We start from the raw sequence: 19,818 nt of genomic DNA on the forward strand, positions 1-19,818 counted from the left end.
TCAAGAGGAAGCTTGGTATTGTGAAAAAAATTAGAACTAAATTCTTATTTTTTTTTTAAAGATTTATTTATACAAGAGCTGGGGTACAGGCCAGAGGCGGGAGGGTAAGACAATTCACCAGAGACAGAGCAGGGAGCAGAGAAGGCAGATTGAATGAAGTACACTGCTGAGGGGAGCAGCAGGCGAGATAGGAGAGGTCTGCCTCGCCATTTGGGACTCTCCCTGGCCGGCTGGGAATCGAACCCGTGCTGCAGAGGCTGTGGACAGCTTCAGAGTGCTGCGCTCAACCTGCTGTGCCACCGGGGAGGCATGAAAATTCGTATTTTTTAACAATGAAACTTAACACAAACCATTTACCATGTAAGGTAAAATCCTAAGGGTCTTGCTGTCTGTGAAGAGTATTCTAGAAGGGCAAAAACAACTATGAAAGTAACCTAGTTCAACCTAAGGGTGGGAAATTTTCATATTTTCTGTACTTTTTGAAGTCTTTAACACAGGCCCCATTCTGATCAACATGCATCACCAGCTTATGAGCAGAGATGATGCCAGCCAGCTTAATTCTAGTCTGCTACTAATTGTAAAATTAGTAATTTTTATATATGCATACACATAATATATAATATTTACATGTATTTTTACTATATAACATGTATATAACATGTATATGTAAAAATAATAACATATATATATGAATTTCAGTAAGGTACTTTACCTAATACCTTTCTATCTACAAAATGGGATAAAATAATACATATTTCAGGGGACTCCCTGGTCGCCTAGGGGTTGTCTTAGCAGTATCACAATGGCCTACGTGGCCCGAGTTCAATCCTGGGCCAGGGAGCTAACCCTGGTGCAACAGACCTCTCCTGTCTCGCCCCCGTTGTGCCCCTCAGCCGTGTATTTCAGTAGATCTGCCTGTGCTGCTCCAGACCCTGTTTCTAGAGAATCCTCTTAACCCCTGCACCTCTGGCCTACCCCTCAGTTCTTCTATGCATAAAAAAATAAATAAATCTTAAAGAAAAAAATAATACCTATTTCATTACATTGTTATAAGAATTGAAGGGGTTAACATAAAGTACGTAAGAGTAATTAATGCCTGGCTTATATTAAGGGTTAAATGTTTGTAGTATTGCTATCGTGAAAATAACCAAGTTAAAACTAAACATCAACAGATAACCCACATTTCCATTTTTGGTCATAAGAAGAAACAGATTTTTAAAAAAGATGCAGTAGGAAACCAAGATCACTCTACACATTGTACAGGATATAAAAATCAAAAAGCACAGGTTTGCAAATGGTTCATTAAGAAAAAATACCTGACGACAAACTGATGCTCTGTAAATATCAGATAATTTCTTGGAATGATTAAAATCACTAAATATTTGTAAACAAGAATAAATTTATTTAATTTCTTTTTAGAGATTTGATGATATACAAAATGTATATAGTATCTTTAATACACTTTTTCTTCCCCCCCATCAATATTAAACACTATTTAAACAGCTTATCTCTTCTTGTCTTTTCTGTATCTATGAGATACACTACTGAATACAAATAAGCTTTACACTGCTCCCTCCCAAATAAAAATTAAAATTAGTACCTAGAAAACAAAAAGAAAAAAAATCAAAGCATGAAACTTTAATCAGGGGAAAACCTTTTCTTGCTGTTGAGTATTCAACAATATCAGGGGCAGTTAAATTACATTTTATTAGCATAAAGTTGCATTGCAATCTCCCGACATCACATAATAATCCAACTCAATTAAATAAGTACCACAAAAAAATTCATGTTCAGTTGTTCCTACACAATTTTAAATATATATTCAAAAGTTCATGTTTACATTCTGATTTGATATACTTGTCAATAAAATCTTTGGAAAAGTATGTAACTTCCAGGTTGACTCTGCAGATACAGATTAAAAAAAAAAATCACTTTAAGTTTTCCCATAAGGTAATGTCTCTTGAACAATGAATTAAGTTTCTCCTTTGATAGATTTAGGTCATACCAGTCTACCATGTCTTTCACTTAACAATGACTTGATAAAGCAATGTTTTTTTTAAAAACTGAATACCATTGCACAATTTGGGCTCTATTTAACAAAAAACTGGCTCTACCTCTAAATATGGAGCCTAATCCTGATTAATAAAGTTCCTCTTAGAAAATGGTTTTCAGCTTAGGCTTCTTGTATCCCTGTGAACCTACAACTATAACAAGTCATCTTTCCTGTGGCCAGCAAGAATTTAGCTGGAAGCTAGTGACATCATCACTGAACACTCAAACACTCGAGGAAGACGTCTGACTGCCAATTAACCAAATGGCTGGGTGATTTCTTCATTTTGCTAGCTGAATGGCAGTAAACCAGCTGCCAATAAAATCTGCACAGACACCTAACTTTGGTTAATGTATTGCACCGAAGGAGAAAGGGTATCACCCCCCCATCTGAACAAAGTCAAATGAAATCCTCTGCAAAAAGAGCCCTTTAAGAAATTATAAATACTAATTTTCTTTACCTTAAGAATTTTACAGTTACCAGCTGTATCCTACAGGGGGTTCCTGACTGATTAGCTTAACCAGGTCAGTAGAATACTGACCTTTAAACGGCACTAGATTCATCATATTCAAACTGCACACACTTTCCATATTACCAAACTCTTCCTCCTGAAGGAAAAGTGACACTAACATTTTGGTGAGGTGTAGGCAAAACCAATGACTCAGTAACATTACAACATTAGACGTATAGAATTAGTGGATTCTGATTCTTTGGTGGAACTTCCAGACTGAAGAGTCAATTCTGAAGGCTCATCCTGGGGAAATATCATCTTATCAGGTGTATAGTCATTCCTCTTCAGATCTATGTTCACAATCCCCAACAAAAGAAGTTAAAAAAAAAAAAATTAGAATTTCTTAGAAACAGAGACTCAAGAACATTTTCTAAATCATTTTTGGTCACATTTATTTTTTTGTTATAAATTTATTACAAATTCAGTAGCTACAAAATGTATATACATAAAAATTAAATTCATTCACTCACCAAATAATTATGCTATGACCATGAGTCAGTAACTCATGTAAGTATGGGAACATAGCAATAAACAAGGCAAACAAGTTTTCTGCTCTCATGGAGCTTATATTCTTGTAGGTGAAGGAAAAACAGGAAAATGACAAAATTATATGTAGTAACAAGTGCTTCAAAGAAAAGTGTGCTAATCAGATGGGAGATGGTATATGTGATATGGGAGATGGCATACAGGAGATGGGAGATGGTATACAGTGATTCTTTTAGGCAGGGCAGGACAAGAAGCCACAGGAGTTTACAGCTGAGTCAAAATCTGAATATTGATTGAGAAATGACACACAGAAGCTTAGGGAGGGTGTTTTAGGCAGAGGGGAGGTAAACTGCAAAGACTGTGAGAAGGAAATGAGAATGTGTGTTTTAAGAGGCAGGAAGACAGTGTGGTTTGCCTATAATGAAAGAGGGGAAGACTAGCAAATGCAGTGGAATAGCAATTAATGGCCAAGGGTCCTCAAACTACTTCCTATGAGCCAAATCTGGCTTGCTGACTATTTTGTAATACTGTGACAATAGTGCTGCCTGTTTTATCGGGATGCAGTCTCACTCATTTGTTTAGACTATTTATGGCTATTTCTGAGCTACAAAGGGTAGTTGTGACCCATATGGCTCACAAAGTATAAAACACTTTGTACCTTGCATTTTACAGAAAAGTTTGTTGACTCCTGACTTATGGGACACAAGTTCTGGTAAGGAGGACAGGTTACAATGAAAATCCACAGGAAAGTAATGAGCAGTCTTTAGGAAGAAAATCTAATTTGTTTTAAATGAATATTCTGATTATCATGTGAAATCTTGTTAGTGGGGGCAAGTGGGAAGAATCCAAAAAACAAGGTGGCGGCAGTGAAGATAGAAATAGATGAATTTTAAGGAGATTTCATATTAGAGTAGATAGAATTCAATAGATTGGCTCGGAGAGGCAAGAGAAGAGAGCAATTGGCTAGCTTTCAGGTTTTGAGGTCAAACAATGGTGTAAACAAAATGAAAGGGGTGAGCAGGGTTTTGTAGGTAGGGGTGGGAGATGGCAGTCAAAATTTCTGGAAAGGGCATATTACTAAAAGATGCTTTATGGTATACAAATAGAAATGTGGGCAAGTGAATATGGAAATAGGAGCTGAGAATTTACGTCTTCAGATATATTTGGTACTATCAGAATGTAGACTGCAATTGTAGGTATGGAATAAGATGGAGTCACTTTGGAAATTATAAACATGACAGTGTTTGCAGAAATGGAAAACAATGTAGTAATATAAAATTTATAATGCAAACTAACCACAGAACATGCATATAGCCTTACATTTTCATCATATCAAACAGCTATATGTTGCTTGGCATTTATGACAGTCCCATAACTTCTCATTAATCTTGTCAGTATTCAAAATATGACTAAGCTCCACTGAGAGCAGGGACTATATCTGTTTAGTTTATTATTCTACTGTCAAACATTTAGTATGATTCCTGGCATCTAGCAGACACAATAAATATGTATTAAATGAATGAACTTGTGCTTTATAAGTAAAGACAGAGACCCATTTACATATAAAGATATGCTTTTGTGTGCCTCTGGACTTCGGAGATATTGTAGTAACCAACTTTGTTAAAACTTTATGTGTTATACTGATTAAGAAAATGTTTACCTGGAAGTTTAAGTTTTCGACAACAAGAATTACAATGATGTTTTGCTCTAAAGTTTTTTATTGCATCTTCTCCTAGATTTGCTGGGCCAAAAACCATATCACAGGACCTGTGAAATTGGTAGTTAAAAAAAAAAAAGGTAGTTAGTTTATGTGAATGGAAATGTGGAATTTGAGATTACAAAAATGACAAATCTAATTATTAAACTTATTACCTCTTCTCTTCTGCTTTTATCACAGATGGGTCAGTCAAATTTTCACCCACGCCTTTACATATAAAGAAATATTTATATAATTAATACACTGACATTTGCATAATAAAAATCTAAAAAAAGACTTCATAGCACCATCAACCATTACAATATTATTCAAGAGTATAGTTTCTCTCTCTTGTTATTTCCTAACTTGACTAATAACATCAACTTTGCACCATGGAACCTGTGATGTGAATGATAGTTCAAGTGTCAGAGTTGGTAGGTAGGCATGTGAGATCCTGATTATACCAGTTTCTAATAAAACAAGGCTAATGTTGCAAGCACATTATCTCCTTAAGTAAAAGATCTACATAATCTGCCCTTGTTTTACCTTAATTAGATATATAATGGAGTAATTTATCTATTTTAAAAAGTGTTTTGGATTAAAAAAAAAATCATGCACTAACAAAGGAATATTTTACTGCAAAAATTTGGATTCCATAAAGAGTAAGAGTAGGAACATGTTCCTTCACTTCCAGTCCTGTGATAAGTGGGGTTAAATCTTTCTAGTCTCTCTTATATATTTATTCACATAAAGAATACATACTGACACCTGAATGATCATAAATATTTACTCCATTAGAATGAAATCTAATAAAGTGGTTACATTTTCACAATAGGGAAAACCAGAATTAAAACATGATCCTAGGGCCTCCCCGGTGGCGCAGCGGTTGAGCGCTGGGTTGCGAAGCTGCGCGCGGCCTCTGCGGCGCCAGTTCGATCCCCGGCTGCTCCCCGGCCACCAGAGGAGAGTCCCACATGGCGTGCAGACCTCTCCTGCCGCCCGCTGCTCCCCTCAGCAGTGTACTTCGGTCCTTCTGCCTGCTCTGCTCCCCTCTCTGGCTCTGGTGAATTCTCTCGCCCTCCCGCGCTTCTGACTGTACCCAGTGCATGTATAAACAAAAACAAACAAACAAATAAAATAAATAAATAAAAAAAAACATGCCTCTGTAAAAAAAAAAAACAAAAAAAAACATGATCCTACTTTCTTCTCATCAGTATGGTAAAGATTAAGAACATTCAGTACTGGAGAGATTATGGAGAAACAGGCACTTGCATACAGTTCTGGGTATGAGTTCCTTTGTTTAGGAAAAGTAACTTGGCAGTAATATTGAAACTATATAACTCTCTTCTTATAAGGCAACTTAGGAAACTATCTTATGGAAGGAAAAGTAACAGTACATCACTATATTTATTGCATCACTGTATATCACAGGTTGTAGCAAAAAAAAAAAAAAAAAAAACAACAAAAACCTAAAAAATAAGGTGACTGCATCAATAGAGAATGTAAATCAAGCTAAATCTCCCCTTACTACAGACTATAATTTATCTATTAAAAGGAGTAACTCAGATTTATCAGTAATGAGCCAGAAGATGTCCCTAATATACTCTTAAGTAGAAAGTGAAAAAACATAAACACCACACACACACACACACACACACACACACACACACACAGTCTCCATTTGTGTCTCTGTCATCAGAGGTAGAGAAAGAAAGGCAACGCCACTTTGTTTATTATGTTTTCTATATTGTTTAATTTGTTCCTAGTAAATGTCTAAAGTATTTCTATGACAAAAGGGCTCCATGAACGTATTATGCAGAGAGCATCATAATTGCTCTGCTCATTGAAAATAACTGCCATCTGGGCCTCCCTAGTGGCACAAGGGATTAAGTCTCAGCACAAGGGATTAAGTCTCAGCACTATGAAGCAATCTGCAGGCACTGCAGCATGAGGTCAATCCCCTGTCAGGGAGGTGACCCACATGGCACAGCAGACCTCTCCTGTCTGACCCGTTGCTTCATTTCATTTAGTCTACCTGTTCTGTTCCTATTCTGTCTTTGGTGAGTCCTCTCACCCCCCACACCTCTGGTCGGCACCCCAGTTCGTGTATGCATAAATAAATAAATCTTAAAAAAAAAAGAACTTTCATCTTTTAAATTAAAACAGTTTAAACAAAATCTGTTTGGCCTCAGTTCCTATGCATGTTTGAAGATAACTAAATAATACTTATTTAAGAATATATCTTAACTAAGATCCTTTTTACTAAATTGGGTTGGCCTGTCCAATAATAAACATCACAATTTTGGATATACTTATACCATTTAATTTATATGAAAAAATACAAATTTTAAAAACACAAAAATACAAATTTCTGCTTTTCAACAGATCTTTTATGTTTGTATTTATATAGTAAAAGAAGTCTTCAAGTCATAAGTATTCTAAACAATTCTTACATAATTCTGAAATCTGGTCTGTGTTGACATTTGAAATTAAGGCTATTAATAGTGAAAGTATTATCCATTCAGAACTGGTAAATTGCTCAATTTTCTTTCCTTTGGCCTTGCTGTGAGTCTGCATAAATTATTACTATAAGCAAATCTGTACTCTTCCAACCACAATTTCTTTCTTTTTCTTTTTTTTTAATTTTTTTAAAAAAGATTTATTTATTTATTTATTTATTCATACATACATACATACATACATACGTATGTATGGGTACAGCACTGGGTACAGTCGGAAGCACGGGAGGGTGAGAGAATTCACCAGAGTCAGAGCAGGAAGCAGAACAGGCAGAAGGACCAAAGTACACTGCTGAGGGGAGCAGCGGGCGGCAGGAGAGGTCTGCACGCCATGTGGCACCCTCCTCCAGTGGCCGGGGAGCAGCCGGGGATTGAACCGGTGCTGCAGAGGCAGTGGGCAGCTTCGCAACCCGGCGCTCAACCGCTGCGCCACTGGGAGGCCCAATTTCTTTCTTTTTCTTTACATATGAAGGGTCCGTCTATAGAGATGACAGCCAGTTTTCCTTTCTAGTATATATGTTACTCTTCAAATGCTGAAATCTATTCCCCAGTTCTTGAATCTGGGCTATCCTTATCACTTGGACTTGACCAGTAAAATGCAGAGGAAGGGATCTGGGCCAGTTGAAGGCCTACGCCTAGGAGTTTCTACTTTTTCTCTGGAGGATGTTCTGCCATGTAATTAGTCTAATGTGAAACTCCAAGTCCAAGTTTCTAGTCATGCAAAGAGGATACTTGGTACAGAACTGTGGAATCCAGCTTACAGTGAACAGAGACTTCAATATTTGGCTACAGTCAAACTCTGCTAGCTCATCTGCAGTCATTTGAGTGCTCCAAGAGGAAGCACTGTAGGAAAACCCATCCCCACTATGCTCCATTGAAATTTCTGAACTAACGAAAATGGCTGTTTTAATCCACTAAATTTTTTGGTACTTTAGTTCACAGTAAGAGGTAACATAAGCAACAGGAACAAGAGAGATAAATGTTACTGTTTTTTTTTATTTATTTTTTTAAAGATTTGTTTGTTTGTTTGTTTGTTTATGCATGCATGCAAGCAAGCACTGGGTACAGCCAGAAGCATGGGAGGGTGAGAGAATTCACCAGAGCCAGAGCGGGGAGCAGAGGAGGCAGAAGGACCGAAGTACACTGCTGAGGGGAGCAGCGGGCGGCAGGAGAGGTCTGTGCGCCACGTGGGACCCTCCTCCAGTGGCCGGGGAGCAGCCGGGGATTGAACTGGCGCTGCAGAGGCTGCGTGCGCGGGCAGCTTCGCAACCCAGCGCTCAACCGCTGCGCCACCGGGGAGGACCTAAATGTTACTGTTTTAAAGAAACTATCGTTATACTTCTAAAAGACTAAGGCTGTATCTTAGAGTAGAATGAGATTTCCCCATGTTTCTGCCTATCCATATTACCTAAGTAACAATGAAGATAACCAATTCCCACTATTCACGGTCTTAATGGCTATATGTTATTGACTTGCTTTTTATAGTTTTTACTGTCTAAGATTTTACCTGCCTATAAATTAGTAATTTCTGTATATCATAACACACAAAAATGTGAGAATATACAGAACATTTTTACTTTAGAAATGCTTCAATAAATTTACCTTGTAAATCAAGTACCAGTAACTCCCCTCTTGTATATTCATAAGTCCAGTGACTAAAGGCTAGCATGATCTCTTCCAGTGTATTAGTTGGAATAATCTCATCACCATTATTATTGTTGTATTTTCTAAATTCTCCAGTCATACATTCTTCCACAGCAAACCACTGACCAGCTGAATGGCAATACAGCAGGAAAACTTCAAGGAACCTTATGAAAAAATAATAATAGATATTACTAGTAGTTTGTTAGTAAAATTCAAATTGATCTTTAAAATGGCAAATAATTAAATACTCAGTACCAATAATGAAGTCAAGAGAGAATGTTATCCACACAACTAAGACCCCAGAAAAATTTAAACATATACCTTGGAGAATATGGTATGGATTTGGGTTTCATTTGGTTGAAGGCAAATGTGAGCTTTTGTGCTGCTCTCTGCTGTTGAATTTCCTACAGAAAAGAAAAAACAAACCCTTTTCAACATTTGAAACCAAGCTTTTATCTGGTTTATCATACTTCAGGTGTGAAAACAAGAAGCTCAAATTATGTTCCACTGTATGTGTTCATTAGCACTTACTCTGAGACAGAGATGCAGAACTGTATCTTCTTTATAAATACTTGACCATGTGTTAACCACCTCAGGAAGGAAAGATTTGATAATATAAAGATGGCCTGATTTGAGGATATCGTGTTCTGACCAGGTACACTGTACTTTGACAGCTCTTCGTAAACCTCCTCCCATCTCCTCTTTACTTAAAAACTCTATTTTGGCACAAAGCCCTAACTGTGACCAAGACGACATGCTGTTATTCAGTATGTTGGGCGAACTCTCTTCCAAGCGATACACTGTCACAGGCTCACCTGCAACATGAATGCACACATTTAAAGTTAAATTATGACTTTAAAAAATGACAGGTGGTATAAAAATTGACAGCTATATTTGGGTCAGATTAAGTAAGGCATTGAGATGGACTACACTGTAGTTTTAGAAAAGAAATTTAAAAGCAACAAATAATCAGAAATCAAGAATCTACTATTTCTAACTTCATGCATATTCAGCAATGGTACACATTTTTGAAATAGCAAACATTCTGACAGAAGATTAAAACTATTTGTTTCGCAAATTCTCTACTGTCAATTTATCTATACCTTTATTACTAAGCAATGGATCAAGAACTTTTCCAAATTAAGACTATACCTCTGCTTCTGAATATGCCAGTAATAGAGCAAATCAATACTTCTGATGCTACCTGACTTTTGTAGTTGTCAGGCTAAGAATTTATATGAAATTAACACTTCTTAATGCGAGTCCTCTTGTAGTTTTAGTCCGTGTAGTCCATCTCAATGCCTTACTTAATCTGACCCATGTCTGTAATACAACTAAAAATCACATATTAATAATAATAATGAGTTTAATTTCCCTTTTAATTTCTTTACTTTGTAGATTTACCTCTTGGAGGCACTGGTGTGAATGGAATGCTCTGGGATAACCTCATCAAGTTATTTCTTTCCACAGCTGCATAAAAATGAGAGAGAAATAATAAACTTCCTGAAAGTTCAAAATATTACTAAATTTTGTTTTTAATATTACTGACCTGAGTAATAGTAATTTGTATCCATAACTGGCTTAAATGGAGAAGCAAGTCCTAAAATGGCAAATAAACAAATAAGACACTTTTAAATGTACCTTTGCAGCATATCTTTTTGTTCATTCTCATATAAACATTCTAAATTTCCTTCCTATAAGCTCTCCTCACAAAACAGGAAAAAAATTAATAAAATATGTCTATCATGTGCTGTTATTCGTTTTTATTATGCCAGATTAATGCATTCAGACATCTGGAAGGGAAAGCGCACACACTCTCCTTTCACAAACTGCATCCCTTCCATACTTCGCACTCAAAAAGAAAAATCTTTTTTTTTATAGATTTATTTATTTATGCATACAAGAACCAGGGTACGGGCCAGAGGTGTGTGTAGGGGGGAAAGGGGGTGAGAGGATTCACCACAGACAGAGTGGGGACAGACAGAGTGGGAAACAGAATAGGCAGACAGACCGAAACACACCACTGAGGGGAGCAGCGGGCAAGACAGGAAAGGTCCGCAGTGCCATGTGGGTACCTCCCTGGCCAGGGATTGAACCTGTGCTGCAGTGGCTGCAGATAGCCTTGTAGGTTGCATCTTAACCCCTTGCACCACCAGGAAGGCCCCCAAAATAAAAATATCTTTTGGTCTTGGACTTTTGTGTTCTGGGGCCTGGTGGCAGAATAGAAAATAGACTGAAGGGAGTCCAAACTGGTATATAAAAACCTTTTTGGTAATAACTACATAGAATGTGTCTATGCTATGCCTTAGCAGTCCCACTCCACGCCTATATCCAACTGAAAATAAATATGTATGTTTACCAAACATCATCTACACGAATGCTTTTAGCAGCACTATTCACAACGGCTATACACTGGAAATCACTGAAATGTTCATCATACAGTAGAATGGATAAATTCAATATATTTACATCACACAAGAAAATGCTGCAGATTATGAGCATGCACAAATGACCACTACACACAGCGATATTGATGAATCTCATAAACAGGTTAGGAGGAAGAAGTCAAACGAAAGAGTACATATTTTATGATTCCATTTATGTATTTCATACATAACCATATACTCACGGGTAGACAAAAGTAATCTACAGTGTTAGTTAGGCATAAGGGCTGTAACAAGAAGAAAACACAAACAGCTGGGATATAGGCAATATTTTAAGACCTGATTGAGGATACATGGGCATGTTTCATTAGTGAGAATTCACTAGAATGGAGGCTTAGCTGTACTTTCCAATATAGTTAAGATCTAACCTAAAGTTATTGACAGGTACTTGAAAATTGCAACTTTAAACAAAATGGCAAAGTGAAAACCAGGTCTGTAAATGTTATTTTGTTCAACATAATTTAATGTTGATTAAAAATTCCCAGTCCTGTGCCTCTTTGGTGGCGCAGGGGTTAAAAATCTCAGCACTATCAAACTATTGCCACCCACTGAAGCATGAGTTCAATCTCTGGCCAGGAAGCTGACCCACATGGCACAGGAAACCTCTCCTGTCTTGCCCACTGCTTCCCTCAGCAGTGCATTTCATTAATCTGCCTGTTCTGCTCCCCACTCTGTCTCTGGTGAATCCTTTCACCCCCTGCATCTCTGGCCTACACCCCAGTTCTTGTATGCATAAAAAAAAAATCCTAGTCGTGGCTGATGTTGTTGAAATGATGTTATTTGAGCACCTGTTGAATGCCTGTTGTACACTTCAATAAGAAGTTTTAAAAAAAAATGATGAAAATCTGAACCAATTACTGAACATACCATCAGTAAGATGTATGTTGGAAGACAAATTTCAGAGTTATTTGAGAGTCGAATGCAACAGGACTTTGTGAATGCAAGTTAAACACACTCCCTCTCAAGTTTTCCAAGATGACTGATGGAGCACTATTCACTAGGAATCTAAGAAAAGGAACATGCTAACAGATATGACGGAGGTGACAGAAATGAGAGGTCGTCATTTACATGGTGAGTTCATGTACATTAAAAAGAAACTAGCTAAGGAAACAAACTTTAACTACGTTGGCCTTTCAAACATGAAGTCTAAAGTTTCATACACCTGGGATAACGTGGTATTTGCTATAACAGATCCTATGCGATTCTCAATTTTTTACATTAATCCTACTACTTGGACTTACCATTTAATGTTCCTTCTTCAGATGGTCTAAAGAAACAACAAAGATATAAGTTATATCACAATATTAGTTTTGGCTACCATATAAATTTTTAATTTATGAAGTTATTATGATTATTTAATATAGTAATATTGAAGGAATTCTGAAATTCAAACTCCCTTTTAAGTATTTGCCAGTTCCCTTAAGCCAATGCCAAATTCATACATACATATGTATATAACAAGTTATAGCTACAATTTATGCCTATATATAAATATTAGTACAGTGTTGCCAAGCTGAAGGTTCAGTACTAACAGAGTAAAACAGTTCATGAGTTTCTATTTGTGGAGATTTGTCCCAGTACGATAACAATGCCTTGACATAACTTTGCAGGATTCAGGATTCCAAAGATAATTTTAACAGAATTGATGGGCAACAAATTGAGAGAATAGAAATAGACATCACTTTGCAAAACTAAACTAACAACAAAAAAAAAATTGTCCAAAGTCGATTCCATGTGAATGTTCTATTATTCCATGAATTCTAATGTAAACTAAAGAGACGGGATAGTGAAAAGTAAAGTAGAATGAAATAAAATGTGTTAGAAGCTTGTCTTCCATTATATAGCTCTGTGGCCTTTGCTAAGATAAGGTATAGAACCTCTGCAATCTCTTAACAATTCTTACATTCTAACTGACCCCGATGTTTCCAGTTGACTTTTACATTAATAATATAAATATTTCGACTAGCAACATTCCTGTTGGCTGCCAATAAACTCCTTTTTTTCTTAGCATTGCAAAAGTGCCAACCAATTCTACTTTTCTGAGTCCTTCTATGGGTGAGCATTCTGTAAGACAATATTATCTTGTTAAGACAACTGAATTAGCATCAAGTACCTATTCTATATTTAGTCTTTTGTTCTGGTTATTAAGGACACTAGTCTCTGATCAGGTATGAATATACACTGGTCTTTCCTGTCATTCAGGAACAGGATACCTAAGAATTTGCACAATTGCACCTGTTTTATTATCTATATATTCATAACTATTTCTGTTGCACAGAGGAAATGGGGAAAACATAGAATATATAATAATAGAATATATAATAATTTCCCTCAAATTGGTTTCCCTTTTAAAGTAGTTTACATCAGAGAGCAACACTACTATGTTTCCAATACCACATGGGTATCAAAACAAGGTGACTTTTTTCTTAAAAACAAAACTTGCAACATGACTATAGATCTGAGGTATACAGGAAGGGATGGGGTGGGAGAAGGCTCAAAACAGGAGGGAAGAGCACAAGGGACTGTGGTAATGGTTCATGGGGGCTATGGTGGTGGGAGAACAACAGGGACTACACCTGAGGGGAGAATCCAAGTACTGTACAAAAAATGATGTAAGAAAATAAATTTGGATAAAATTAATAACAAAACAAAACAAAATAAAAAACAAGGTGACCTTTTTTCATAACAGCCTATGGGATTTTAAAGTACTTATTCCCTGACTGGAAACACAGAGATTATCTTTGACTCTTCTTTATTATTTTTAATATCTACTGAAAATTTTTACTTTCTGGGACTCATTACTTGTCAGATAGTCTTTTTTTCCCACTTTCTGATGTGGATTACCAATTTTCTAATGGCTCTCTGTATGCAGGCTTTCTAACACATACTGTGTGTTACTATTCTAATCATTAAAGCCCTTTCCATAAGCAAGTGCAAATTTTTTTTGATAGAATTATAGGCAGAGAAGTTAAACAAGTACAAAGCCAGTGTCAAGCAGGTCTCTGAAATTTATTCAAGAGCAAGTTGGAAACAAAGCTAATAAAACAAAACTATATCAATATAAGGATATTTTAATAATGTTGTAATTTACTAAGACTAATTATATATAACTATATAAAATTATAAATTCAAATCTACATTAACTCATAATAAACTACATTAACTCATAATAAACAAGTTCTCCAATTTCTTCAAAGTAGACAGCTGCTAAAATAATCATCAACCATAAAAGTAGTATTAAAAAGAGCAAAACCAAAACAACATTTAATAACTACTCTACAAGCTAAAGATGAGAAAATGCTTACTCACATATCTCTGTTTGGTGGTCTATCTTGTAACCAATCCTTTAGTCAAAAACAAACATAAAAAAAGGTTAAAAGAAAAATCCCTAGATGAAGCATAACCATTTAACTCTTTGTTTTCTACAGCGTATTTTAAGAAGGGCTTAAAAATTAGTAAGTCCTTGTCTCATACAACTTAATAAATTGATGTAAAAATCAGGAGCTGTTCCATTAAGGTGGAATAAAGACGTTCCTGACTGTTATTTCCTATAACATAACTAATCTAAATCTTTAAGGGCTTTTGCTTCTGATACTTTTCTTCTTTTAAAATACACATTTGTTTCTATCACCCTAAAACTAATGTGTCCCTTGCCAACAGAAAAACTATAAAGAAAACATTTTAATTATGCAAACTGTGAACAATGTGCACAGGATTTTTATTTTATGATTTTATAACAATGTTTCTAGGTATGAATTTATTTTTCCTCCCCCAACTTGGAACTTATGCTGCCTGAATCTGAATCTTCAGGTATTTCATTAATTCATCAAATTCTAAGCCATTTATAATCTCTTCAAGTTTTGCCTACTCTCTCAAGACCAATTAATTATATACATTTTCAATGTCTATATTTTTGAATAGGTTTTCCACATAACTATAATTCTATGTTACAGTCAGTTCCAATTGAGTAACTCCCTGTTCAGCTGTGCCTAATCTTTTACTTTAACCACCATTTGAGTAATTTTTTATTTCCAGATTTTCAAAAAATTTTATAATCTTTTAACAGTATCTCCTTTTTTTCATTTTAATCTTTGTGTTTAACCACTTTAAACACATCTTGTTACCAACAAGTCTATGTTATTGTGTAAGTTGTTTTTGTGTAAATTGACCCCCAGTTGCTACATAATTTGTCATTTTCATTGGAATTTTATTTGTGGGAAATTTGTGCAATGTAGGTTGAGAATGGATCCTTCCAAAAGGAGAATTTGTTACTGTAAAGCTGTGTTCACTAACCCTCTATGCCACTGAAAAAAATTTTTTAATAACATGATTTTACAAATCACAGTCTGCATCTGCTTATAGCAGAATGTAAGTTGTTATTTTCTTGACAATCTAGGATAATTATGAACACTAACTTCTCTATGTTACTATAAAGGAGAAATGTTTTTGCTTTCCCCCAAGTTATTTGTCTTGGTCGCAAAGTCCGCTTTTAAAGAGTATTTGCAAAATTAAGTATTATCTCAATTAGCTGGGAAAATGACTCAGATAATTAGTTTGTAGTCAATCAAAAAAGGATTCCTGCCTTTCTTTCAGCATAAGTTTTTCTCTAAAAATTCCCTACTTTACTACTAGAAGAAACTCTTTTCTATAACTGCTACCACTCAGTGATGTCAGTTCTCCAAGGCAAATTTTTTTAAAAGCTAGATCAAATAAAGTATCACCTTTTAGCTCTTCTCAAATATGTATTTAAAAATATGCATTTGCTTAAACTGAAATGTACAAACCGGTAATAAAGCTGCTTTGGAATCTACTTCATGAATTTCTTCTGTAGATGGTCTTCTACTGCTCCTTTCCACTTCAAAGAAAATTAAAAAAAAAAAAAAGTTATACAGCTGAAACTTTTAAAATACCAAACTAACCAACACAGTATGTGTTTCTAGACAAGTGTAACTTTCATAAGATAACTTCTTGCCCAAATGCTACTCAATGTAAGAATTACATGAGAATCATGGGCTTCTTGGTAGGATATTAAAATTATTCATTAATATTTGTGAAAGACAGTAAGAAACAAAAAAGCATATGTAAAAGGTTTTCTTCTTTCCCTCTTCCCAAACTTTGTTTGTATACTTATGGAGTATTTTACATTTTTCTATATAACCTCTTCTTTTTCTCCTTCTTAGTTCTTTTTAACAAAAATGGTAGTATATTATTTATTTTGGGGATTTTTTTGTTGCTAGTTAAAACTTTAAGTATTAAAACTTTTCATATCAGTGCACAGAGAACTTTATTTTATTTTTGAATGCTACACTGAAGTTCACATTATGAATAATACAATTAATACAACATATTAAACCAAACTCCTATTGGTGGGCATTTGGTCTGGTTTCAATCTCCTGCTATAATAAACAGCGTTGTAATTAATGATCTTATACATACAGTAGTTTCACTAATAGAAAAAAACAAAATAGTTCATCTTTTCACTTGTGTTTTAAGATGCCTTTGCTATCTTGTTTATCTTAAAAAAAAATTGAGAATTGCACTATCTCAATAAAAATAGTCAGAATGTTAAATCATAAACTAACACAGACACCACTTACAACTTTAAGGATGAACAGTAGAGGTAAATCTTCAGGACAGGAGTTGCATTCAAAGTGTAGATAGCAGAAAGTTCAGTTTGAAAGTATATTAGAAGACTCTGGGGCCAAACTTTTGAAGATGATAAAAATGACAGAATACATCTTATACCTTGAATATCTTTTAAATACTTTAATAAAGTAGCAGAGAATCTACTATTTATCTAACCAAAATGATGATATATCTATACTGGTGGAAAAAGTAAAGACGCTTGTGTTTTGGGAACAGAACGCTTGAAAATAAAGACTTTAATACTTTCCTTCTTTAGTGGGAGGTCAACAGGTATTACTTAAAACTGAAACATGAGGATGCAACACCAAGAGCAAGCTAACTTTAGAAATATACACACTATCTGAAAATAATGAGTTTTATTATTGCCTTTCTAAGCTGCCTACCATTTCTTTTTCTTCCATTCTTTTTCTCTGGCTAGAATGTTACATAGAAACACTTACTGCCAGAATCCTTGTGCACAATTTTGGGCTTTCCATAGTTCATTATGAAGTATAATGCCTGTGGTAACTTCTTGTAGATATCTTTAATTCATACTAACGAATCCCCCTTCAATTGTTATTTGCTAAGACTTTTAATTATGAATGGATGTTATTTCATCAAATGCCTTCCTGCAGCTACTGAGATAAGCATGACTCTTCTCCTTTAATCTGTTGTGATCATTCATTAATAATATTTTAAAACAATAAACCAACTAGTACTCCTGTAATAAACTTGATTTGATTATGACACATGCAGCTGAATTCTGTATACCAAAAGAAAATGAAAAAGGGAAATGATGGTGAGGACAAGGCACTGCTATTTTTATTAAGGAATCTTATGAAAGTTGTAGGTCTTCTTCAACTTTATAATTTACTCTCCCAACTTTTTGATTTCATACACACATAACTTAAACTCATTAAAAAAAACATGATATGGAACATCCACGCATGATGGATTGTGAAAGTTAATTAGCAGATTTGTAGAAAGCAATGTTTATATTACACCTTTAGGGACTAAACAATTTGTAAAAAATAGTGAAATGTTAGGATTATTTGTTGTACACTGTCACAGTAATCATGATGAATCAAAATCTCATTTTCTGACTCCTAAAATATTCATTATGCAAGTGTGTGATGCATATAAAATACATATAAAATGAAAACAAATATATTTACTAACATAATTCAAGCAGTTAAAAATCTCACCTGGTTTTGAATGAGAAACGGACCTCTTATTACACTCAGTAAATCCAGTATGATAACTGATGTGCTTCAAAGTGTCATCAGGAGTATCATTCTGTGTATTGTACATAAACATAATTTTAAAACAAATGAACTGAATTTTAAATCATAGTTCAAAGTATTATCAGAGTCTTTGGCTATTTAGCTCAACATGTTTTATTCTACCTGGATCCAAAGGGTGAATTACAAATTAGTTATTTACTTCAATTAGTTAATCTTAAATACTGCATCATAACACTATCTTATTTTTCATAAATCCATCTGAAGTATATTCACAGTAATTCAAGTTCATAAAACATTTAAGGAAAAACAGGAGACCATGGTGAGAAAAATAAAACATTAATTCATCTGAAAAAAAGTTACTGTTTTGCACTATCATTGGCACAGTGATAATACTTTTTGGGGTCTTGGTAACTTATTAATTTGCATTAGCTGTTTATATAACAAACATCTACCCAGTCATTATTTTATTTGTCAAATTTCAACTTTTTCAAATTTAGATTGACTCACTGTGCTTTAACATTTTACATCCTTCCCTTAATATTTTCTATTATTTGTATGTTTGGAGAGTCCTCATGATTTTACTGGCTTAATAATATTTCTGTTTTCTTAAGTTTTTATGGTTTGAATTTTTACATTTAAGTATGGAATCCACCTGAGCTTATAAAGTATGAGACCATAAACATATTTCCATCCAATTGTCCAGTATGCATTTACTGACAAAACATCCCCCTTCTCATCAATTTCTAATCCAAGTCTTCTAAATAAACACTCATTTGCAAAACAGTTATTTCAAAATCACCAAAATGTTTTTGCTTAATATTCATGTTTCAAGTATTCTATCTGTATGTTAATTATCTAAACAACTAATTTTCCCTTTCTTCTTTTTACCTATTCATTTTTCCAGATGAACTAATAACTTAAACTAAACTAACATGGGGACATTCTGACACCTTCATGTTGTTGTCTCTTTTCAACTAAACAGGTCACACTATTAAGGAACTTTAAAATATTTCCAAACCTCTGCCACTTCTCAGGAACAAGCTTTAACATATTACTACCACAAGTAAATATTTTCATTAAATAGGTTTAACTTGTATCTCATGAAATTAAGCTTTTCTATCTTTAAAGATCCACACTCTTCACATTATAGCTGATATATATAGCTAAGATTGAGAAGGCTATCCTTTTTCTATAGTCACAAAAGAACTCTAATTTCCATATTGATGTTAGTTGGGTATTTCTGCAAACCAGTTCTAGCTATTTTTTGTTTGCTTTATTTGTTTTAAGTATCTTCAAGACTATATATCCTTCGCTACAGTGACATATCAGCTTCACAGACCCACTTAGGACAAATTGTAGTCTGTGAGTGACTGATAGTTAAGTTTCATGAAATTGTAAAATTCCAAGATAGAAAAAAATCTTGTAATGTGTCTTCTCCTGGAAGGGGTCTATAGTTTTTTTTTAATCAGACTTTCAAAGTGTGTATAACCCGTAAATGGTCACGATCTCAAAGTCTCTCATCACCATGAGCTTATTATTCTGAGCTTTTAAAATCTTTTTCTCTAATTACTCAAAATTTTTTAATTCAAACACAACCAC

At 34.7% G+C, this 19,818-nt stretch overlaps 1 protein-coding gene across 1 annotated transcript in view; it reads right to left on the reverse strand.

The window, feature by feature from the left end:
- Positions 1 to 2,720: 2,720 nt before the first annotated feature.
- The window catches only part of TRPM7 (transient receptor potential cation channel subfamily M member 7), a gene marked incomplete at both ends in the record, with an annotated part of 53,827 nt that continues 36,729 nt past the window's right edge, over positions 2,721 to 19,818 (reverse strand). Inside the window, 12 exons of the mRNA XM_084240155.1 lie at positions 2,721 to 2,851; positions 4,708 to 4,814; positions 4,920 to 4,971; positions 8,865 to 9,070; positions 9,228 to 9,310; positions 9,573 to 9,721; positions 10,311 to 10,376; positions 10,456 to 10,506; positions 12,592 to 12,617; positions 14,660 to 14,694; positions 16,135 to 16,205; positions 18,181 to 18,271. Coding sequence (XP_084096281.1) covers positions 2,721 to 2,851; positions 4,708 to 4,814; positions 4,920 to 4,971; positions 8,865 to 9,070; positions 9,228 to 9,310; positions 9,573 to 9,721; positions 10,311 to 10,376; positions 10,456 to 10,506; positions 12,592 to 12,617; positions 14,660 to 14,694; positions 16,135 to 16,205; positions 18,181 to 18,271 — 1,068 coding nt within the window. The remainder of the gene's footprint in view (positions 2,852 to 4,707; positions 4,815 to 4,919; positions 4,972 to 8,864; positions 9,071 to 9,227; positions 9,311 to 9,572; positions 9,722 to 10,310; positions 10,377 to 10,455; positions 10,507 to 12,591; positions 12,618 to 14,659; positions 14,695 to 16,134; positions 16,206 to 18,180; positions 18,272 to 19,818) is intronic.

The sequence above is a fragment of the Talpa europaea genome (genome assembly GCF_964194135.1).
Source record: "Talpa europaea genome assembly, chromosome: 8".
NCBI lineage: Eukaryota > Metazoa > Chordata > Mammalia > Eulipotyphla > Talpidae > Talpa > Talpa europaea.